At 51.4% G+C, this 24274-nt stretch overlaps 1 protein-coding gene across 1 annotated transcript in view; it reads left to right on the top strand.

The window, feature by feature from the left end:
• The first annotated feature begins 7746 nt into the window (after nt 1-7746).
• Nucleotides 7747-24274, top strand: part of SMYD2 (SET and MYND domain containing 2) — a 48937-nt gene continuing 32409 nt past the window's right edge. Inside the window, exons 1-2 of the mRNA XM_088481048.1 lie at nt 7747-8014; nt 19581-19644. Of these exons, the coding sequence (XP_088337174.1) occupies nt 7848-8014; nt 19581-19644 (231 nt within the window). The 5' untranslated portion in view covers nt 7747-7847. The remainder of the gene's footprint in view (nt 8015-19580; nt 19645-24274) is intronic.

Raw genomic sequence — 24274 nt, forward strand, 5'->3', positions numbered from 1 at the left:
GGTGACAGTGAGTGAGGATGATGAGCAGGTGATGATGGTGACAGTGAGTGAGGATGATGAGCAGGTGATGATGGTGACAGTGAGTGGGGATGATGAGCAGGTGATGATGGTGACAGTGAGTGAGGATGATGAGCAGGTGATGATGGTGACAGTGAGTGAGGATGATGAGCAGGGGATGATGGTGACAGTGAGTGAGGATGATGAGCAGGGGATGATGGTGACAGTGAGTGAGGATGATGAGCAGGTGGTGATGGTGACAGTGAGAGAGGATGATGAGCAGGTGATGATGGTGACAGTGACTGAGGATGATGAGCAGGTGATGATGATGGTGACAGTGAGGATGATGAGCAGGTGATGAGGATGATGAGCAGGTGATGATGGTGACAGCAGTGAGTGAGGATGATGAGCAGGTGATGATGGTGACAGCAGTGAGTGAGGATGATGAGCAGGTGATGATGGTGACAGTGAGTGAGGTTGAGGAGCAGGTGATGATGGTGCGTGAGGATGATGAGCAGGTGATGATGGTGACAGTGAGTGAGGATGATGAGCAGGGGATGATGGTGACAGTGAGTGAGGATGAGCAGGGGATGATGGTGACAGTGAGTGAGGATGATGAGCAGGTGATGATGGTGACAGTGAGTGAGGATGATGAGCAGGTGATGATGGTGACAGTGAGTGAGGATGATGAGCAGGTGATGATGGTGACAGTGAGTGAGGATGATGATCAGGTGATGATGGTGACAGTGAGGATGATGAGCAGGTGATGATGGTGACAGTGAGTGAGGTTGAGGAACAGGTGATGATGGTGCGTGAGGATGATGAGCAGGTGATGATGGTGACAGTGAGTGAGGATGATGAGCAGGTGATGATGGTGACAGTGAGTGAGGATGATGAGCAGGTGATGATGGTGACAGTGAGTGAGGTTGAGGAGCAGGTGATGATGGTGCGTGAGGATGATGAGCAGGGGATGATGGTGACAGTGAGTGAGGATGATGAGCAGGGGATGATGGTGACAGTGAGTGAGGATGATGAGCAGGTGATGATGGTGACAGTGAGTGAGGATGATGAGCAGGTGATGATGGTGACAGTGAGTGAGGATGATGAGCAGGTGATGATGATGGTGACAGTGAGTGAGGATGATGAGCAGGTGATGATGGTGACAGTGAGTGAGGATGATGAGCAGGTGATGATGGTGACAGTGAGTGAGGATGATGAGCAGGTGATGATGGTGACAGTGAGTGAGGATGATGAGCAGGTGATGATGATGGTGACAGTGAGTGAGGATGATGAGCAGGTGATGATGGTGACAGTGAGTGAGGATGATGAGCAGGTGATGATGGTGACAGTGAGTGGGGATGATGAGCAGGTGATGATGGTGACAGTGAGTGAGGATGATGAGCAGGTGATGATGGTGACAGTGAGTGAGGATGATGAGCAGGGGATGATGGTGACAGTGAGTGAGGATGATGAGCAGGGGATGATGGTAACAGTGAGTGAGGATGATGAGCAGGTGGTGATTGTGACAGTGAGAGAGGATGATGAGCAGGTGATGATGGTGACAATGACTGAGGATGATGAGCAGGTGATGATGATGGTGACAGTGAGGATGATGAGCAGGTGATGAGGATGATGAGCAGGTGATGATGGTGACAGCAGTGAGTGAGGATGATGAGCAGGTGATGATGGTGACAGTGAGTGAGGTTGAGGAGCAGGTGATGATGGTGCGTGAGGATGATGAGCAGGTGATGATGGTGACAGTGAGTGAGGATGATGAGCAGGGGATGATGGTGACAGTGAGTGAGGATGAGCAGGGGATGATGGTGACAGTGAGTGAGGATGATGAGCAGGTGATGATGGTGACAGTGAGTGAGGATGATGAGCAGGTGATGATGGTGACAGTGAGTGAGGATGATGAGCAGGTGATGATGGTGACAGTGAGTGAGGATGATGATCAGGTGATGATGGTGACAGTGAGGATGATGAGCAGGTGATGATGGTGACAGTGAGTGAGGTTGAGGAACAGGTGATGATGGTGCGTGAGGATGATGAGCAGGTGATGATGGTGACAGTGAGTGAGGATGATGAGCAGGTGATGATGGTGACAGTGAGGATGATGAGCAGGTGATGATGGTGACAGTGAGTGAGGTTGAGGAGCAGGTGATGATGGTGCGTGAGGATGATGAGCAGGGGATGATGGTGACAGTGAGTGAGGATGATGAGCAGGTGATGATGGTGACAGTGAGTGAGGATGATGAGCAGGTGATGATGGTGACAGTGAGTGAGGATGATGAGCAGGTGATGATGGTGACAGCAGTGAGGATGATGAGCAGGTGATGATGGTGACAGTGAGTGAGGATGATGAGCAGGTGATGATGATGGTGACAGTGAGTGAGGATGATGAGCAGGTGATGATGATGGTGACAGTGAGTGAGGATGATGAGCAGGTGATGATGGTGACAGTGAGTGAGGATGACAAGCAGGTGATGATGGTGACAGTGAGTGAGGATGACGAGCAGGTGATGATGGTGACAGTGAGTGAGGATGACGAGCAGGTGATGATGGTGACAGTGAGTGAGGATGATGAGCAGGTGATGATGGTGACAGTGAGTGAGGATGATGAGCAGGTGATGATGGTGACAGTGAGTGAGGAGGATGAGCAGGTGATGATGATGGTGACAGTGAGTGAGGATGATGAGCAGGTGATGATGGTGACAGTGAGTGAGGATGATGAGCAGGTGATGATGGTGACAGTGAGTGAGGATGATGAGCAGGTGATGGTGACAGTGAGTGAGGATGATGAGCAGGTGATGATGGTGACAGTGAGTGAGGATGATGAGCAGGTGATGATGGTGACAGTGAGTGGGGATGATGAGCAGGTGATGATGATGGTGACAGTGAGTGAGGATGATGAGCAGGTGATGATGGTGACAGTGAGTGAGGATGATGAGCAGGGGATGATGGTGACCGTGAGTGAGGATGATGAGCAGGGGATGATGGTGACAGTGAGTGAGGATGATGAGCAGGTGATGATGGTGACAGTGAGAGAGGATGATGAGCAGGTGATGATGGTGACAGTGACTGAGGATGATGAGCAGGTGATGATGATGGTGACAGTGAGGATAATGAGCAGGTGATGATGGTGACAGCAGTGAGTGAGGATGATGAGCAGGTGATGATGGTGACAGTGAGGATGATGAGCAGGTGATGATGGTGACAGTGAGTGAGGTTGAGGAGCAGGTGATGATGGTGCGTGAGGATGATGAGCAGGTGATGATGGTGACAGTGAGTGAGGATGATGAGCAGGGGATGATGGTGACAGTGAGTGAGGATGAGCAGGGGATGATGGTGACAGTGAGTGAGGATGATGAGCAGGTGATGATGGTGACAGTGAGTGAGGATGATGAGCAGGTGATGATGGTGACAGTGAGTGAGGATGATGAGCAGGTGATGATGGTGACAGTGAGTGAGGATGATGATCAGGTGATGATGGTGACAGTGAGGATGATGAGCAGGTGATGATGGTGACAGTGAGTGAGGTTGAGGAGCAGGTGATGATGGTGCGTGAGGATGATGAGCAGGTGATGATGGTGACAGTGAGTGAGGATGATGAGCAGGTGATGATGGTGACAGTGAGGATGATGAGCAGGTGATGATGGTGACAGTGAGTGAGGTTGAGGAGCAGGTGATGATGGTGCGTGAGGATGATGAGCAGGGGATGATGGTGACAGTGAGTGAGGATGATGAGCAGGTGATGATGGTGACAGTGAGTGAGGATGATGAGCAGGGGATGATGGTGACAGTGAGTGAGGATGATGAGCAGGGGATGATGGTGACAGCAGTGAGTGAGGATGATGAGCAGGTGATGATGGTGACAGTGAGTGAGGATGATGAGCAGGTGATGATGGTGACAGTGAGTGAGGATGATGAGCAGGTGATGATGGTGACAGTGAGTGAGGATGATGAGCAGGTGATGATGGTGACAGTGAGTGAGGATGACGAGCAGGTGATGATGGTGACAGTGAGTGAGGATGATGAGCAGGTGATGATGGTGACAGTGAGTGAGGATGATGAGCAGGTGATGATGGTGACGGTGAGTGAGGATGATGAGCAGGTGATGATGGTGACAGTGAGTGAGGATGATGAGCAGGTGATGATGATGGTGACAGTGAGTGAGGATGATGAGCAGGTGATGATGGTGACAGTGAGTGAGGATGATGAGCAGGTGATGATGGTGACAGTGAGTGAGGATGATGAGCAGGTGATGATGGTGACAGTGAGTGAGGATGATGAGCAGGTGATGATGGTGACAGTGAGTGAGGATGATGAGCAGGTGATGATGATGGTGACAGTGAGTGAGGATGATGAGCAGGTGATGATGGTGACAGTGAGTGAGGATGATGAGCAGGTGATGATGATGGTGACAGTGAGTGAGGATGATGAGCAGGTGATGATGATGGTGACAGTGAGTGAGGATGATGAGCAGGTGATGATGGTGACAGTGAGTGAGGATGATGAGCAGGTGATGATGGTGACAGTGAGTGAGGATGACGAGCAGGTGATGATGGTGACAGTGAGTGAGGATGATGAGCAGGTGATGATGGTGACAGTGAGTGAGGATGATGAGCAGGTGATGATGGTGACGGTGAGTGAGGATGATGAGCAGGTGATGATGGTGACAGTGAGTGAGGATGATGAGCAGGTGATGATGATGGTGACAGTGAGTGAGGATGATGAGCAGGTGATGATGGTGACAGTGAGTGAGGATGATGAGCAGGTGATGATGGTGACAGTGAGTGAGGATGATGAGCAGGTGATGATGATGGTGACAGTGAGTGAGGATGATGAGCAGGTGATGATGGTGACAGTGAGTGAGGATGATGAGCAGGTGATGATGATGGTGACAGTGAGTGAGGATGATGAGCAGGTGATGATGATGGTGACAGTGAGTGAGGATGATGAGCAGGTGATGATGGTGACAGTGAGTGAGGATGATGAGCAGGTGATGATGATGGTGACAGTGAGTGAGGATGATGAGCAGGTGATGATGATGGTGACAGTGAGTGAGGATGATGAGCAGGTGATGATGGTGACAGTGAGTGAGGATGATGAGCAGGTGATGATGGTGACGGTGAGTGAGGATGATGAGCAGGTGATGATGGTGACAGTGAGTGAGGATGATGAGCAGGTGATGATGATGGTGACAGTGAGTGAGGATGATGAGCAGGTGATGATGGTGACAGTGAGTGAGGATGATGAGCAGGTGATGATGGTGACAGTGAGTGAGGATGATGAGCAGGTGATGATGATGGTGACAGTGAGTGAGGATGATGAGCAGGTGATGATGGTGACAGTGAGTGAGGATGATGAGCAGGTGATGATGGTGACAGTGAGTGAGGATGATGAGCAGGTGATGATGATGGTGACAGTGAGTGAGGATGATGAGCAGGTGATGATGGTGACAGTGAGTGAGGATGATGAGCAGGTGATGATGATGGTGACAGTGAGTGAGGATGATGAGCAGGTGATGATGATGGTGACAGTGAGTGAGGATGATGAGCAGGTGATGATGGTGACAGTGAGTGAGGATGATGAGCAGGTGATGATGGTGACAGTGAGTGAGGATGATGAGCAGGTGATGATGGTGACAGTGAGTGAGGATGATGAGCAGGTGATGATGATGGTGACAGTGAATGAGGATGATGAGCAGGTGATGATGGTGACAGTGAGTGAGGATGATGAGCAGGTGATGATGGTGACAGTGAGTGAGGATGATGAGCAGGTGATGATGGTGACAGTGAGTGAGGATGATGAGCAGGTGATGATGATGGTGACAGTGAATGAGGATGATGAGCAGGTGATGATGATGGTGACAGTGAATGAGGATGATGAGCAGGTGATGATGGTGACAGTGAGTGAGGATGATGAGCAGGTGATGATGGTGACAGTGAGTGAGGATGATGAGCAGGTGATGATGATGGTGACAGTGAATGAGGATGATGAGCAGGTGATGATGGTGACAGTGAGTGAGGATGATGAGCAGGTGATGATGGTGACAGTGAGAGAGGATGATGAGCAGGTGATGATGGTGACAATGACTGAGGATGATGAGCAGGTGATGATGATGGTGACAGTGAGTGAGGATAATGAGCAGGTGATGATGGTGACAGTGAGTGAGGATGATGAGCAGGTGATGATGGTGACAGTGAGTGAGGATGATGAGCAGGTGATGATGGTGACAGTGAGAGAGGATGATGAGCAGGTGATGATGGTGACAATGACTGAGGATGATGAGCAGGTGATGATGATGGTGACAGTGAGTGAGGATAATGAGCAGGTGATGATGGTGACAGTGAATGAGGATGATGAGCAGGTGATGATGGTGACAGTGAGTGAGGATGATGAGCAGGTGATGATGATGGTGACAGTGAGTGAGGATGATGAGCAGGTGATGATGGTGACAGTGAGTGAGGATGATGAGCAGGTGATGATGGTGACAGTGAGTGAGGATGATGAGCAGGTGATGATGATGGTGACAGTGAGTGAGGATGATGAGCAGGTGATGATGGTGACAGTGAGTGAGGATGATGAGCAGGTGATGATGATGGTGACAGTGAGTGAGGATGATGAGCAGGTGATGATGATGGTGACAGTGAGTGAGGATGATGAGCAGGTGATGATGGTGACAGTGAGTGAGGATGATGAGCAGGTGATGATGGTGACAGTGAGGATGATGAGCAGGTGATGATGGTGACAGTGAGTGAGGATGATGAGCAGGTGATGATGATGGTGACAGTGAATGAGGATGATGAGCAGGTGATGATGGTGACAGTGAGTGAGGATGATGAGCAGGTGATGATGGTGACAGTGAGTGAGGATGATGAGCAGGTGATGATGGTGACAGTGAGTGAGGATGATGAGCAGGTGATGATGATGGTGACAGTGAATGAGGATGATGAGCAGGTGATGATGATGGTGACAGTGAATGAGGATGATGAGCAGGTGATGATGGTGACAGTGAGTGAGGATGATGAGCAGGTGATGATGGTGACAGTGAGTGAGGATGATGAGCAGGTGATGATGATGGTGACAGTGAATGAGGATGATGAGCAGGTGATGATGGTGACAGTGAGTGAGGATGATGAGCAGGTGATGATGGTGACAGTGAGAGAGGATGATGAGCAGGTGATGATGGTGACAATGACTGAGGATGATGAGCAGGTGATGATGATGGTGACAGTGAGTGAGGATAATGAGCAGGTGATGATGGTGACAGTGAGTGAGGATGATGAGCAGGTGATGATGGTGACAGTGAGTGAGGATGATGAGCAGGTGATGATGGTGACAGTGAGAGAGGATGATGAGCAGGTGATGATGGTGACAATGACTGAGGATGATGAGCAGGTGATGATGATGGTGACAGTGAGTGAGGATAATGAGCAGGTGATGATGGTGACAGTGAATGAGGATGATGAGCAGGTGATGATGGTGACAGTGAGTGAGGATGATGAGCAGGTGATGATGGTGACAGTGAGAGAGGATGATGAGCAGGTGATGATGATGGTGACAGTGAATGAGGATGATGAGCAGGTGATGATGGTGACAGTGAGTGAGGATGATGAGCAGGTGATGATGATGGTGACAGTGAGTGAGGATAATGAGCAGGTGATGATGGTGACAGTGAGTGAGGATGCCGGCGGCGCTAGGACCGTGCGGCTCCCGCGGGGGGCGCCCAGCTGTCTCCCCCTCCCCCCCCTCTGCCTGTCCCGGGGAGTCAGTAATAGCAGCTCACAGGCAGCAGCGGCCTCTGCAGCACCCGCACCCCAGCAGCAGCTCCCGGCTCCGGCACCATGGCACCGCCCGAGGACATCGAGCGCTTCGTCAGCCCGGGGAAGGGACGAGGCATGCGGGCTCTGCGCCACTTCCAGCTGGGGGAGCTGCTCTTCTCCTGCCCGGCCTACACCTGCGTCCTGACGGTCAACGAGCGCGGCAACCACTGCGACCACTGCTTCTCCAGGTACCGGGCCCCGGCCCTGCCCTGCTCTGCTCTGCCCTATCCCGCACCCAGCCCTGACACCACCAGGGCCCCGCCACAGGCCGAGTGTCAGTGTCCGCGTATTACAGCACTTACGGCGGCCGCTGCGCTCCGACACGTGGGGGTACGCCGGGTCCCAGTGCCGCCTGCTGAGGTGCTGCCTGTCAGTGAGGTGATGCCAGGTCCTAGTGTTGCCCTGTGAGGTGCTGCCTGTCAGTGAGGTGATGCCAGGTCCTAGTGTTGCCCTGTGAGGTGCTGCCTGTCAGTGAGGTGATGCCAGGTCCTAGTGTTGCCCTGTGAGGTGCTGCCTGTCAGTGAGGTGATGCCAGGTCCTAGTGTTGCCCTGTGAGGTGCTGCCTGTCAGTGAGGTGATGCCAGGTCCTAGTGTTGCCCTGTGAGGTGCTGCCTGTCAGTGAGGTGATGCCAGGTCCTAGTGTTGCCCTGTGAGGTGCTGCCTGTCAGTGAGGTGATGCCAGGTCCTAGTGTTGCCCTGTGAGGTGCTGCCTGTCAGTGAGGTGATGCCAGGTCCTAGTGTTGCCCTGTGAGGTGCTGCCTGTCAGTGAGGTGATGCCAGGTCCTAGTGTTGCCCTGTGAGGTGCTGCCTGTCAGTGAGGTGATGCCAGGTCCTAGTGTTGCCCTGTGAGGTGCTGCCTGTCAGTGAGGTGATGCCAGGTCCTAGTGTTGCCCTGTGAGGTGCTGCCTGTCAGTGAGGTGATGCCAGGTCCTAGTGTTGCCCTGTGAGGTGCTGCCTGTCAGTGAGGTGATGCCAGGTCCTAGTGTTGCCCTGTGAGGTGCTGCCTGTCAGTGAGGTGATGCCAGGTCCTAGTGTTGCCCTGTGAGGTGCTGCCTGTCAGTGGGGTGATGCCAGGTCCTAGTGTTGCCCTGTGAGGTGCTGCCTGTCAGTGGGGTGATGCCAGGTCCTAGTGTTGCCCCGTGAGGTGCTGCCTGTCAGTGAGGTGATGCCAGGTCCTAGTGTTGCCCTGTGAGGTGCTGCCTGTCAGTGAGGTGATGCCGGGTCCCAGTGCCGCCTGCTGAGGTGCTGCCTGTCAGTGAGGTGATGCCAGGTCCTAGTGTTGCCCCGTGAGGTGCTGCCTGTCAGTGAGGTGATGCCAGGTCCTAGTGTTGCCCCGTGAGGTGCTGCCTGTCAGTGAGGTGATGCCAGGTCCTAGTGTTGCCCCGTGCAGTGCTGCCTGTCAGTGAGGTGATGCCAGGTCCTAGTGTTGCCCTGTGAGGTGCTGCCTGTCAGTGAGGTGATGCCAGGTCCTAGTGTTGCCCTGTGAGGTGCTGCCTGTCAGTGAGGTGATGCCAGGTCCTAGTGTTGCCCTGTGAGGTGCTGCCTGTCAGTGAGGTGATGCCAGGTCCTAGTGTTGCCCTGTGAGGTGCTGCCTGTCAGTGGGGTGATGCCAGGTCCTAGTGTTGCCCTGTGAGGTGCTGCCTGTCAGTGAGGTGATGCCAGGTCCTAGTGTTGCCCTGTGAGGTGCTGCCTGTCAGTGAGGTGATGCCAGGTCCTAGTGTTGCCCTGTGAGGTGCTGCCTGTCAGTGAGGTGATGCCAGGTCCTAGTGTTGCCCTGTGAGGTGCTGCCTGTCAGTGGGGTGATGCCAGGTCCTAGTGTTGCCCTGTGAGGTGCTGCCTGTCAGTGAGGTGATGCCAGGTCCTAGTGTTGCCCTGTGAGGTGCTGCCTGTCAGTGAGGTGATGCCAGGTCCTAGTGTTGCCCTGTGAGGTGCTGCCTGTCAGTGAGGTGATGCCAGGTCCTAGTGTTGCCCTGTGAGGTGCTGCCTGTCAGTGGGGTGATGCCAGGTCCTAGTGTTGCCCACTGAGGTGCTGCCTGTCAGTGGGGTGATGCCAGGTCCTAGTGTTGCCCACTGAGGTGCTGCCTGTCAGTGGGGTGATGCCAGGTCCTAGTGTTGCCCTGTGAGGTGCTGCCTGTCAGTGAGGTGATGCCAGGTCCTAGTGTTGCCCTGTGAGGTTCTGCCTGTCAGTGAGGTGATGCCAGGTCCTAGTGTTGCCCTGTGAGGTGCTGCCTGTCAGTGAGGTGATGCCAGGTCCTAGTGTTGCCCCGTGAGGTGCTGCCTGTCAGTGAGGTGATGCCAGGTCCTAGTGTTTCCCTGTGAGGTGCTGCCTGTCAGTTGGGTGATGCCAGGTCCTAGTGTTGCCCTGTGAGGTTCTGCCTGTCAGTGAGGTGATGCCAGGTCCTAGTGTTGCACCGTGAGGTGCTGCCTGTCAGTGGGGTGATGCCAGGTCCTAGTGTTGCCCTGTGAGGTGCTGCCTGTCAGTGAGGTGATGCCAGGTCCTAGTGTTGCCCTGTGAGGTGCTGCCTGTCAGTGAGGTGATGCCGGGTCCCAGTGCCGCCTGCTGAGGTGCTGCCTGTCAGTGAGGTGATGCCAGGTCCTAGTGTTGCCCCGTGAGGTGCTGCCTGTCAGTGAGGTGATGCCAGGTCCTAGTGTTGCCCCGTGAGGTGCTGCCTGTCAGTGAGGTGATGCCAGGTCCTAGTGTTGCCCAGTGCAGTGCTGCCTGTCAGTGAGGTGATGCCAGGTCCTAGTGTTGCCCTGTGAGGTGCTGCCTGTCAGTGAGGTGATGCCAGGTCCTAGTGTTGCCCTGTGAGGTGCTGCCTGTCAGTGAGGTGATGCCAGGTCCTAGTGTTGCCCTGTGAGGTGCTGCCTGTCAGTGAGGTGATGCCAGGTCCTAGTGTTGCCCTGTGAGGTGCTGCCTGTCAGTGGGGTGATGCCAGGTCCTAGTGTTGCCCTGTGAGGTGCTGCCTGTCAGTGAGGTGATGCCAGGTCCTAGTGTTGCCCTGTGAGGTGCTGCCTGTCAGTGAGGTGATGCCAGGTCCTAGTGTTGCCCTGTGAGGTGCTGCCTGTCAGTGAGGTGATGCCAGGTCCTAGTGTTGCCCTGTGAGGTGCTGCCTGTCAGTGGGGTGATGCCAGGTCCTAGTGTTGCCCTGTGAGGTGCTGCCTGTCAGTGAGGTGATGCCAGGTCCTAGTGTTGCCCTGTGAGGTGCTGCCTGTCAGTGAGGTGATGCCAGGTCCTAGTGTTGCCCTGTGAGGTGCTGCCTGTCAGTGAGGTGATGCCAGGTCCTAGTGTTGCCCTGTGAGGTGCTGCCTGTCAGTGGGGTGATGCCAGGTCCTAGTGTTGCCCACTGAGGTGCTGCCTGTCAGTGGGGTGATGCCAGGTCCTAGTGTTGCCCACTGAGGTGCTGCCTGTCAGTGGGGTGATGCCAGGTCCTAGTGTTGCCCTGTGAGGTGCTGCCTGTCAGTGAGGTGATGCCAGGTCCTAGTGTTGCCCTGTGAGGTTCTGCCTGTCAGTGAGGTGATGCCAGGTCCTAGTGTTGCCCTGTGAGGTGCTGCCTGTCAGTGAGGTGATGCCAGGTCCTAGTGTTGCCCCGTGAGGTGCTGCCTGTCAGTGAGGTGATGCCAGGTCCTAGTGTTTCCCTGTGAGGTGCTGCCTGTCAGTTGGGTGATGCCAGGTCCTAGTGTTGCCCTGTGAGGTTCTGCCTGTCAGTGAGGTGATGCCAGGTCCTAGTGTTGCCCTGTGAGGTGCTGCCTGTCAGTGAGGTGATGCCAGGTCCTAGTGTTGCCCCGTGAGGTGCTGCCTGTCAGTGAGGTGATGCCAGGTCCTAGTGTTGCCCTGTGAGGTGTTGCCTGTCAGTGAGGTGATGCCAGGTCCTAGTGTTGCCCTGTGAGGTGCTGCCTGTCAGTGAGGTGATGCCAGGTCCTAGTGTTTCCCTGTGAGGTGCTGCCTGTCAGTGGGGTGATGCCAGGTCCTAGTGTTGCCCACTGAGGTGCTGCCTGTCAGTGGGGTGATGCCAGGTCCTAGTGTTGCCCTGTGAGGTGCTGCCTGTCAGTTGGGTGATGCCAGGTCCTAGTGTTGCCCTGTGAGGTTCTGCCTGTCAGTTGGGTGATGCCAGGTCCTAGTGTTTCCCTGTGAGGTGCTGCCTGTTAGTGGGATGATGCCAGGTCCTTGTGCTGCTCTCTGAGGTGCTGCCTGTCAGTGGGGAGGGGACGCTGGGTCCCACTAAGTTATTAGGCTGCAATCACGGCCCTCTCTCCTGACGGGGGCTGCACATTAAACCGATGCATATAATCCAAGAAACATGGCGCTCTGTAATGTACATATTTTTGTGGTAGAAGAATAGGCAGATAATACATATTTACACTCGCCCACCTCTCTCGTACTCCCCAACTTACCCCAACATAAGTCCTCTCGCATGTTTCTCGGACCCCAATTGTGCCAGATTTACACCACATGCCACTTGGAGTTGCATTTAAAATGCTCCCCATAAATCCTAAATGTCCCATTTGCTCACGCATCCAACAAGTACTCCAGATTCCCTCAGAGGAAGGGGGAGACCCCAAGGTGCGGACGGCTTTGCGCTTCTTACTTCTACTCTGATCGTAGACATGATCTCCGTGCATTGGTCGTGGGAGGTCATGTGATGCAGACGGCCGCTGCCGCTGCTCTTGTCACCTGTGGCCCCCAACTCTTATCAAATAATTGCTGGGCCTACAGGTGAAGCTCAGCGGGCGCAGAACTCGTAGAATAAATCTAGCCGCACACTGTCCTATTTTCTTTTGATCGGGATGAGAAATGGGGCGATTTGTTTGGCAAAGTGAAAGCCCCAATATCTGTGCTACATGTTATGTGATTGTGTCTTAGAAGCACCATTTTTCCACCACACTCATTTTGCATATGTCCACCTACAAGGAGCATGACACAGGAGATCATAGGAAATATGGCAGGTCATTGGGAACGCACGCGCGCACACTGCTCAATATCGGGAAATTGGGGGCGAGATTTCTGTTCTTGACTGACAGATCGGATAATGGAAGGAATTCGTTTTTGGATGGTTTCTAACCATTTTATCGGTGAAACGCTGAAACGATCGTTCATGCACACTATACAATAAATGCGGCTGATCAACGATTATTTGCAAATCTGGCCAATAATTGTATAGTGTGTAGCTAGCTTCAGCCTTGCAAGGTGCTGGGGGCCACAGGTGAAGGCTCGGCGGTCCGCCTCTTGTCCATCACCGCTGTAGAGTGTAATCTATAAAACCTTTGAGGCTTTGTGCCATGCAGAGTATTTGTTGTCCTGAGCCTAATCTCTCATCTATGTCCTTATAGGGATATGGGCGCACATTAATCATCCAACGCATTCAGGCCCCGTTACATGTCCTCTCCTGTCGCCATTATTCGAGGCCATGTATGACAATAACACCAGCCAGGGTACCTCATCCAATAAGTTGATGTCCCGGCGAACAGTTAACTGCAGAGTGAAAGTTTTTACTTTTCAAGCGTTTTACCTAATAGGGGTGAGATCACAATATCCCTCTCTGACCGGCCTCGCCATTTGAAGCTGGCTTCGGCTATCGGAGGCCAATTTGTTACATAGCCCAGTACCCCCATCCTTGGGGTGTGGTGTAAGAGATAGACAGTAATTAGTTAGACAGTGTCTAGATAGACACCAGATGTTAGACAGGGAAAAAAGTTAGACACAAACAAAAGTCAGACACATTAAAGTTAGACATATAAAAAGTTTGACAGGGTCAAAAGTTCGACACACAAATTGTCGACAATTTTTTTGTTTGTTTTTTTAGCCCTGATCTGCACCCTAACCCTCCCTAACTATAAAAAAAAAAAGTGTCGACCATTTTTGTGTCGATCTTTTTCATGTCGAACTTTTTACATGTCTAACTTTTGTGTGTCTGACTTTTGTCTGTGTCGAATTTTTATCCTTGTCTAACTATTAACTATCTAACATCTGGTGTCTATCTAGACATTGTCTAGAATTTAATTTACAGTATATACAACGTATTACTGTGCACCCTGGGTGCCAGCGGATTTCAGATCTAATTTCCCCACCATTATCTCGCATACCAGCGGGAATTCAAGTGAAAAGTGGGAATAGTCTGTGGGCATGTCCTCATACAGTGGGAGGAATCCGTGGACGCGAACATGGACCTTCCTAGTGGAATTAAATGCAGCAATCCAAACCTAGCATGATAAAGCTTTGTGTAATAATTATTTTATTCTGCATATGAGAAGTGTACCATTCGCTGGCGCTGTTGCAGTGGTGACTGTGGAAAAGTTTAGTTGTGCGAGCAGTTATTTTGGCACTTTCATTAATATATTTTTGCAAATACACTGTATACACCAGTATAATATGCCGTCAGAGGGGACACAAATGAAAATCAGCGTATGCGAAGAGCCTAAGGGTCACGCTGGTGATTGTTCCCTGGCTTATGGCTTGCAGGCTGTTTTATAAAAAGGACACATGTTATGTGAAGTACAGGGTTTTGCAGAGAAGTGACAACTGGTGTCAGTCCTAAATAGGAGATCGGCTTCACGGGTGGCGCCAGCTGCGACCGCTTTTATTATACTCTAGTGTTTGACGAATGGGGAAGGGGGTTAGCATCGTGCAAAATAACCCCAGTAGGAGGGGAAACGTTACCCTGAGTAATTACATACAGCTTTATGTTACCAGGGGCTGTGCTGCTATTGCCCGTACCATTATGGTAAATGATATCTTTTCCTTGCATTATGCCAGACGTGTTTGAAGATCTTACTAAACCAGTCCTGTTATTGAGCGCCAGGATACGCGATAGCCCCTCGCGTTTTCTTTCTGCGCACAAATGACGGTTGTGGTGAGGATAATGTGCACGTTTTTGCTTGCCCCACCGTGTGAGGTGCGAGAAAAAAAATAAACTAAGAACATCACTTACACATCGAACGATAATACCATCGGGACCTTGCGGCTCAGCGATTGTCCGCAGGGTGTAACTTGGCGTCTGAGACCTGCCTTGGGGCAAGACCAATTGGTTATAACCGTGTCGCTTATTAAGTCTCCCCTAGTAGGCACAGTATAGGAAATGCCTTTGATTATATAATAACCAATATATAATATAGTATACAGCACCATCCTATCCCGCAGGGCGTTCAGAACAAACGATAATAAGCCGCGTATTACCATGCAGCGTAGTGAGAGGCTGGTGAGTGCGGTTACACGTGGTGCATATAGATCCGGCCAGCAGGCACAATACACTGGGAGTGGGACTCTGCTCGGGGGAGCAGTTACAGGAGAATTGTGATAGTCGATGTGTTACTGAGGATATTTCAGCTGTTTGCACCCTTGTCGCTGGGATCCTATTTAGGACGGACACCTGTTGTCACTTAGCTACAAACCCATACTTCACATAACAAGCCTTATTTTTATAAACCGGCCTCCGAGTGATAAGCCAGGGACAATTAGCAGCACGATACTTTAAGCTCTTATTCTACAATATTCAATTAACTTGCACTTGTCCGTGCTCACATGCCGCCTCATAGGAGTGTTCGCAGTCAGCAACCGTAAATATCTGTGACGGCAAGCACGCGGATCGCTAAGGATTTAGGGAAGGGATCAGCGACAAGGCGAGGTTCTTGCAGAGAATAGTAACAGACTTTAAGAAAAAATAAGTCCTATATTCTCCACTGCAAGACGCTGCCTAATAGTATTAGAGGGTCGGTTATAGGAAATTAATGTTGGGGATAAGACCTATTGTGAAGAGACTTCGGTAGTAGAATGATTTCACTTCACTTTTTTTTATATCACCAAATATAAAGCAGGATATATTTTATAGAAATATAAAGACTCCAGGTTAAGCTTATTAGAGGAATTATTAGCATTAATCGCTGTTTCCTTCCTAAGACTCCCTCCCGCCTTCCTCCAATAATTTTTCCTTATTAGTAATTCAGTGTAAGTGAAAGTCCCATTGTACTTCTGACAATTACATCTCTAAGCCAGGACACTGATGGATTACACAGGTTCTGTGGCTGATGAAATCCAGGCTTGAGGTCAGGCAGCCACAGAACATGTGTAATCTATGAGTGTCCCGGTCTAAAGGGATAGTATGGTAAGCCTAATGACTGCCGATCCGCCAGCAGACGGATCGTGCTGTCCCTGCTGACAATTGCGTGGTCCCCGTTGAACGCACGATATGCCGGCACCCTCCTCCACCATCTCAATGGAGTTGTACATCGCATCCCAGATCAGATAAACATGCGGGAAGATCTGGAGATGTGATTTACAATCCCGCGTGAGCACGCAGCACGATATCGGGCACTATATCGTGCCCATACACGGCACGATATAGCACCTATATCGTGCCGATCCATCGGATCGGCACATATATGGTGCCGTGTATGGCCACCCTAAGTATACAGGATGGTGGTGTGTATTGCAGTCTTGCACCACAGGAGCCTGGGTTTAATTACACCATGGTGTTTGTATAGTGGCTTTGTCTCTGGAATTCCGCCTACAACAGAGTTTCCACAACCATTACAGTCCAAGTTTTAAGGATATCCATGTTTGAGCACAGGTGATATCCTGGACCGGGGAGCTGGGAGCTATAGCACCCCCATATACCTGTCCCATCCATACGGCACCCCCATATACCTGTCCCATCCATATAGCACCCATATCCATATAGTAAACTTGACTATCTAGAGGAAGTAAGTCGTAACAAGGTTTCCGTAGGTGAACCTGCGGAAGGATCATCCATACAGCACCCCCATATACCAGTCCCATCCATATAGCACCCCCATATACCTGTCCCATCCATATAGCACCCCCATATACCTGTCCCATCCATATAGCATCCCCCATATACCTGTCCCATCCATATAGCATCCCCCATATACCTGTCCCATCCATATAGCATCCCCCATATACCTGTCCCATCCATATAGCATCCCCCATATACCTGTCCCATCCATATAGCATCCCCCATATACCTGTCCCATCCATATAGCATCCCCCATATACCTGTCCCATCCATATAGCTCCCCCATATACCTGTCCCATCCATATAGCACCCCCATATACCTGTCCCATCCATACAACACCCCCATATACCTGTCCCATCCATACAGCACCCCCATATAGCTGTCCCGTCCATATAGCATCCCCCATATACCTGTCCCATCCATATAGCACCCCATATATAGTGTTCCCTCTAGCTCCGGCGGGAGGCAGGGCGCCGGAGCTAGAGAGGGCATGCCCGTGCGCGCGCGCGACCAAGAAGGGGGCATGGTCATCGGAAAAGGGGGCGTGTCTATAAGACGCGTCCCCTTTTCGTCACTCTTGGGGGCGTGCCGGCACTTACGGACACGCCGGGCAGCCCCCAAGCCCTGCAGACAGGGAGAATAGACGCCCGGCGTCTACTCTCCGGCGGTGACCGGGTCACCGCATGTTTCTCCACTCGCGGGACACTGCGTCCCGCGGGTGAGAACGGCTTCCGCAGGCTGTTAGGGCAGGGCGCTTTTTGCCCTCCTCCTGGAGGGCAGGGTGCTTTTTGCCCTCCAGAAGGAGGGCAGGGCGCAGCGCCCCGCTAAAACAGCCTAGCGGGAACGCTAATATACCTGTCCCATCCATATGGCACCCCCATATACCTGTGCCATCCATATGGCACCCCCATATACCTGTGCCATCCATATAGCACCCCCATATACCTGTGCCATCCATATAGCACCCCCATATACCTGTGCCATCCATATAGCACCCCCATATACCTGTCCCATCCATATAGCACGCCCATATACCTGTCCCATCCATATAGCACGCCCATATACCTGTCCCATCCATATAGCACGCCCATATACCTGTCCCATCCATATAGCACGCCCATATACCTGTCCCATCCATATAGCACCCCCATATACCTGGCCCGTCCATATAGCACCCCCATATACCTGGCCCGTCCATATAGCACCCCCATATACCTGGCCCGTCCATATAGCACCCCATATACCTGGCCCGTCCATATAGCACCCCATATACCTGGCCCACATCAAGTAACCCATTTTTCTGCACTTTGTACTTTTTCACCCCAGAAATTAAGTCATTATTGGCAGAATTAAGCAAATATTTTTTTCTTTCCTAATTAGTCATTAAGGAGGGTGTCTCAGTGCGTCTGAACCAAATCCTGACATTTTTACCTTGAAATAAGGATTTTCCCCAACTTTTCACCTGCTCCGGAGGTGGTGAAAACTAATTTGCGCTAAATGCGTGTCAAACTTCGCATCCGCGAAAAACCACGGCTAATAAGATTGCTCGATAAGTATAAATTTTTACGATAAGTCGTTTTTCGCGAAAAAGCAGCGTATTGAGGCTAAATGAATTCCCCTCATAGAGGTACAGACCTCGGTAGGGATATGAACTCCTTATTCTAAAGCTTTGTCCCTTCTTACTATACTCACTTGTGTTTTGTATTTATTTGTTTAGTGGTCTGTAAAGATATATATTTGTCACCCTGGAGATCACTCGTACCCCTAATCGATGGGCAGGGAACCTGATTATACGCGGAGGCTCTTTGGGTCCTCGGCATAAGACCCTTTGATTTATTTTGCATCTGAAGATGAAACAAACACTATTTCCTTTTCTGGGAAAGTGTAATCTTTATACTGACTCGGGATAGTTAGTGTTAGTGCTGACACAAACCAGACCCTACAACTTTATCATGTACGTGTCCTTTGGCTATTGTGCAGTTACTGATAATACCGAGATATCGCACAGAAGAAGCCCGTGGTATGGGAACTAGTATATACATTTGTGAGCCTAATTCTGAGTTGGGAGTAAAACCAAAAAACAGCAGCAAGTAACTTTGCACCTGAACAAACCAGGCTGCAATGCAAGGGGGGCAAATAGATTTATTTATTATTTTGCATGCTGGGTAAATACTGGCTGCTTCTGCATGTAGCCCACAAATTGTGGACAACTTTTAGTGTTCGATTTGAGCTCCTCACACTGTATTTCTTGGGGAGGGGGGGGCATCTGTCCGGCACAATTTCCCTGCCGCCCAGCGCTTGCCACAGCTGAAAGACTTTTCATATGGAAACGACAGCACAACGTGGCTTATTGGGCGTCACAGTGCAGCTCACTTCTAATACCCACTCCGCTGGAAGGAGGAAGCTAGTCACTCCCTGGCCCACCCTGCACAGCAGGCAAGTATCACAGCCTCCCCCTCTCCTGCACGGTGCTTGCCAAACAGTAAGTGAGCTGCCGGATGGGGCAGGGTGCACGATAGGCTGCTGCTTACCTGCTGTAACAGGGTTATGTCCTCGCTCAACCAAACACCCCACCCCCCTGCTGGCTGACTCCAAATGCCGCCCATGGCCGATACGCGACGGCCGATCTGATGGCTGACATCGGGCGGTCCACACACACCGAGCGATCCACTGTCGGCACCCCCCTCCCCCACCCGCATAGCGCTGTATGGGATCGTACATCGCATCCCCAGATCAAGTGAACCTGCAGTAAGATCTGGAGGTGCAATGTGCTACCCCACGGGAGCACGCACAGGCCGATATCATGCCCACACACTGTACAATATAGCGACGATGTGGTACCAATCCGTCGGGTCGGCTGCTATATCGCACCGTGTATGGGGGCCATTACTCTGTGCACATGTTACATCTGCCCCCCTGCAACTTACCAGGCCCGATGTCTATATTTTCATTCCTTCTTCCTTTCCTCTATCTCATCGTTCGTTATCCATATTTTCTTCTCTTAAGGAAAGAAGGTCTCTCGAAATGTGGCAAATGCAAACAGGCCTTCTACTGCAACGTGGACTGTCAGGTAAGACCTCGTGTTTCCTTGTATACGCAGCCATTCAGCCCTTTAAATCGACAACTTGTTCTCTCCAGATGTTGTTATACAGTATTTATAGAGTGGCAGAAATTGAGGTAAGCACTGTACATACTGTATGTGAGAGGTACACCTTTATTACATGCATAGTAAAATAAACGGGTGCTAATGCATGACACCTCGGGATAGTAGACTTGGGGAGGGGGGACCCATTCAATGAAGGACAGAAAGTGTGAAGTCAGAGATATCAGTAATGGGGGGGAAAGACCAGATCAAGGTCGGTCCTCTGTGAGGCTGAAGACGCTGAGCGAGAGGGGAGTCTGGAGGCAGCAGCAGGTGTGGGGGGATTCGGAGAGAGGATCTTGGGGACGGTAGATGACTGGTAATAAAGATGAGTAGGGTAGAAGAGACCAATGGACTGGATATTAAAGGAGAGAGAGAGCTTGGGGATTATGATCCAGGGACTGGAGAAGGATACCCACCCCTCTGCCTTACAGCCACCAGGTCTAAGTGCGTGGGAGAAAGAAAGACCACCAGAGGAGAACATGGCAGGAGATATGTCAGACAAGGAGAGGCCGTACTCAGAGAGGATGTGTTTGGGATGAGGATGTGGAGACCAATTATTACACAAACCTGCTGTTCCAGAGAGTGCATTATAGTGGGACGGGTGGACATGTAAATGGTGTATAAGAGTGGATCATGTTTGGAGAGGTGCGAGTGAGTAGGGCAGATATAGCAGTCTAAGCTGGTAGAGGTTACCAGACACAGGGAGAGATGGGCGGATGAGTGTGATGTTAGGTGGCGTAGCGGGAGACAAGTGTAAATTAATGGGAGCAGAGAGGGGAGGAAGCTAGTGAGGGGAGACCAGGGGAGGAGGCTGGAGAACAGAGTCACAGTGTGATGAGCAGGGGGCAGAACTCCAGGGTGAGGAGGCTGGAGAACAGAGGGCCTGATTCAGAGCTGGACGCTATTTGCGGACGGTCGTTCCAAAAAAGGGGCCGGCTATTTAAATTGATCGCTCGCTCTTTGCGTTTTGTTGACGCTTCTATGTCTGAGTGAGCAAACGAAAATGCCCTCGCTATTTTGTAAAGACGCCCCCTGGCCGTTCGCATCACACGTCATCTCCGGTATTTATTAGATTAATCGGGTACATGGAAAGGCGTCTGAACTGCTCGCAGTGCTTGTGGTAGGATTTTCTTACCGCTATCACTGCGAGCAGTTCAGGCTAAAAGACAACCAAGTGACGTGGTCGATGATGCTCCTTTACTAATTATGCACTCCCATTAAACGCCCTTATTACTGTTTGGCACGCCTGCGTTCGGATCTCCACTCCCCGTTTTCAAGCACCTTCCCCTGTTACCACCCACATACGGTACATTCTGTCACTCAAATTAGCAGCCCCTCGCTGTTTTGTGAGCGCACGATTTCCCACCGCAATGACTGGTTTGCACATGCGCATTACGACCCATACGCATGCGCAGTTGTGCGAACATCGCTCAGAGCGAACGAGCGGCCGCTTACGAGCAGCTCTGAATCAGGCCCTTCGTCCTCAGGACCCCTCACAGGTCACGTTTTCCAGGTCACCCAGCAGGTGCACAGGTGTATTCATTACTGGCTGACACAGATTCACAGGTGGAGCTAATGATTTCACTTGTGATTCTGTCAGGAGACCTGGAAAACATGCACTGTGTGGGGTCCTGAGGACCGTTTTATAGCGCAGACTCTACAGAAATTCCTACAAAAGATGGCAGAAATAAATATTCGTTTCCTCTGAGTCAGCTGCTTTTAAATGAAAGTGACCTTCACCCAATTATTAGTGCACCTAGGGCTTGATTCAGCATGACTCGCTGATGCGATCGTGTACGCAGACGGCCGATTGCTGCATACTGCGCATACATATGCTTCACAGTGCGTGAATGCCTAACTGTAATCGCACTGCGTTCACGGAGACCACGCAGAGCAATCGCAGAGTGATTGACAGGAGGTGAGCGTTTCGGGGTGGTTGGAGAAACGCAGACGTGCCAGTGCATTTGAACGCCGTTACGGGGACGTGGATAAAGTAGCCACTACGATGGCATACGCAGACAGAGCTCTCACTGCGTACAGGAAAGTTAGCAATTTATAAGTGAGGTCTGACCTGCTGTAAATGTGGCTCCGATGTACTTATATGTTACCAATGTTTTTGCTGGATTGCAATTATGGATGTGCGAGAGGGTAAGCGGGCGTCTGCATTTTATCCGTGCGAGTGCTTTGCGATTGCACATATTGGCATACTCTCAGCAGAACTGCGTACACAATCGCATCAGCAATCCTTGCTGAATCAGGCTCTGTTTTTTTTTTTTTTTTTCTTTACGAGAAGGGAAGTAAGGCTGGGAAGGTAAGTGGTGAGCAGAAGTAGTGAGCCAGGGAGAGGAAAGGTAGGAGCTGGGAAGGTAAGTGGAGAGCAGAAGTAGTGAGCCAGGGAGAGGAAAGGTAGGGGCTGGGAAGGTAAGTGTTGAGCAGAAGTAGTGAGCCAGGGAGAGGAAAGGTAGGGGCTGGGAAGGTAATTGGTGAGCAGAAGTAGTGAACCAGGGAGAGGAAAGGTAGGGGCTGGGAAGGTAATTGGTGATCAGAAGTAGTGAGCCAGGGAGAGGAAAGGTAGGGGCGGGAAGGTAAGTGGAGAGCAGAAGTAGTGAGCCAGGGAGAGGAAAGGTAGGTGCGGGAGGGTAAGTGGAGAGCAGAAGTAGTGAGCCAGGGAGAGGAAAGGTAGGTGCGGGAGGGTAAGTGGAGAGCACAAGTAGTGAGCCAGGGAGAGGAAAGGTAGGTGCGGGAGGGTAAGTGGAGAGCACAAGTAGTGAGCCAGGGAGAGGAAAGGTAGGTGCGGGAGGGTAAGTGGAGAGCACAAGTAGTGAGCCAGGGAGAGGAAAGGTTGGGGCGGGAGGGTAAGTGGTGAGCAGAAGTAGTGAGCCAGGGAGAGGAAAGGTACGGGCGGGAAGGTAAGTGGAGAGCAGAAGTAGTGAGCCAGGGAGAGGAAAGGTAGGGGCTGGGAAGGTAAGTGTTGAGTAGAAGTAGTGAGCCAGGGAGAGGAAAGGTAGGGGCTGGGAAGGTAATTGGTGAGCAGAAGTAGTGAACCAGGGAGAGGAAAGGTAGGGGCTGGGAAGGTAATTGGTGAGCAGAAGTAGTGAGCCAGGAAGAGGAAAGGTAGGGGCTGGAAGGTAAGTGGAGAGCAGAAGTAGTGAGCCAGGGAGAGGAAAGGTAGGTGCGGGAGGGTAAGTGGAGAGCAGAAGTAGTGAGCCAGGGAGAGGAAAGGTAGGTGCGGGAGGGTAAGTGGAGAGCAGAAGTAGTGAGCCAGGGAGAGGAAAGGTAGGTGCGGGAGGGTAAGTGGAGAGCACAAGTAGTGAGCCAGGGAGAGGAAAGGTTGGGGCGGGAGGGTAAGTGGTGAGCAGAAGTAGTGAACCAGGGAGAGGAAAGGTTGGGGCGGGAGGGTAAGTGGAGAGCACAAGTAGTGAGCCAGGGAGAGGAAAGGTTGGGGCGGGAGGGTCAGTGTTGAGCAGAAGTAGTGAGCCAGGGAGAGGAAAGGTAGGGGCTGGGAAGGTAAGTGGTGAGCAGAAGTAGTGAGCCAGGGAGAGAAAAGGTAGGGGCAGGAAGGTAAGTGGTGAGCAGAAGTAGTGAGCCAGGGAGAGGAATGGTAGGGGCGGAGGGTGCAGATAAATGATAGCGCAAACACAGGTACTGCTAAATGAAATAGGACTAAAGATCATGGGTTCTGAAGCACAATAATACCCCTTTCAGACAGAAACGCCAGTAAAACCTGGCTTTTACCCGGCAATTTGCCTGATTTCCGCCCCCCCCCCCCCCCCCCTTTCAGACACAAAAGCAAATTACTGGGTCAAGCGTTTCGACCCAGTAATATTCTGATTAACACGGGTATTTCTTCTTTGTGAAAGGGTCATCCCGGTATTTTGCTTCTCTGTGTGAAGGGGGTATAATAAATGTTGTGCACAGATCTGTACTGTTAATGGTTATTAGCTATTTTGGCAGATTCACATTTTCTTATGTATCTACTGTGAGTTTATGCTGCTGTGATTATTCTTGTGATCACACTTACCACTCGCTTCTCCACCCTCGCCCAGCTCATCCACCCTTCTCCACACTTACATAAATTCCTCCCTCCTATAGTCCATACCATTCCCCCTCACATTGTAGTCCTCTACCCAATTCATAGAATTGTCATCTGAACCCTTACCTGCCACCTCAAAGCACCATCCATGGCCACTTGATCTCCCACACCCTCAACAACCTTGTTCTCTGGACCTGGCTCACCCCATTCCCACATCACATCTCCGCTGCTCTGTGTGGGGTTTCTCAAGTTCCCAGATCTGTGGCCAGATGACTGGCAAGATGGTGGAGTGGGGTCCTTATCTCTCCTGCTGCTGCTTTTTGATCCTTTCCCCTGTACCATTTCTCTCCTCCTTTGAGGCTCATCCTATCGGCTTCTTCCACCCTGTGCACCTACTGTTGGCAGTCCCTTATCTTCCCCCTTGGATTCACTTCTCTCTTCCTAGGTGACTTTTCCTCCTGGAACCCCCACTTTCATTTTGCTGACCTTACTTCCATCATCTCATAGGCTAGTGACATCTTC

Source organism: Taudactylus pleione, unplaced genomic scaffold, assembly GCF_031769625.1.
Source record: "Taudactylus pleione unplaced genomic scaffold, aTauple2 ptg000261l, whole genome shotgun sequence".
In the NCBI taxonomy this organism is placed as follows: domain Eukaryota; kingdom Metazoa; phylum Chordata; class Amphibia; order Anura; family Myobatrachidae; genus Taudactylus; species Taudactylus pleione.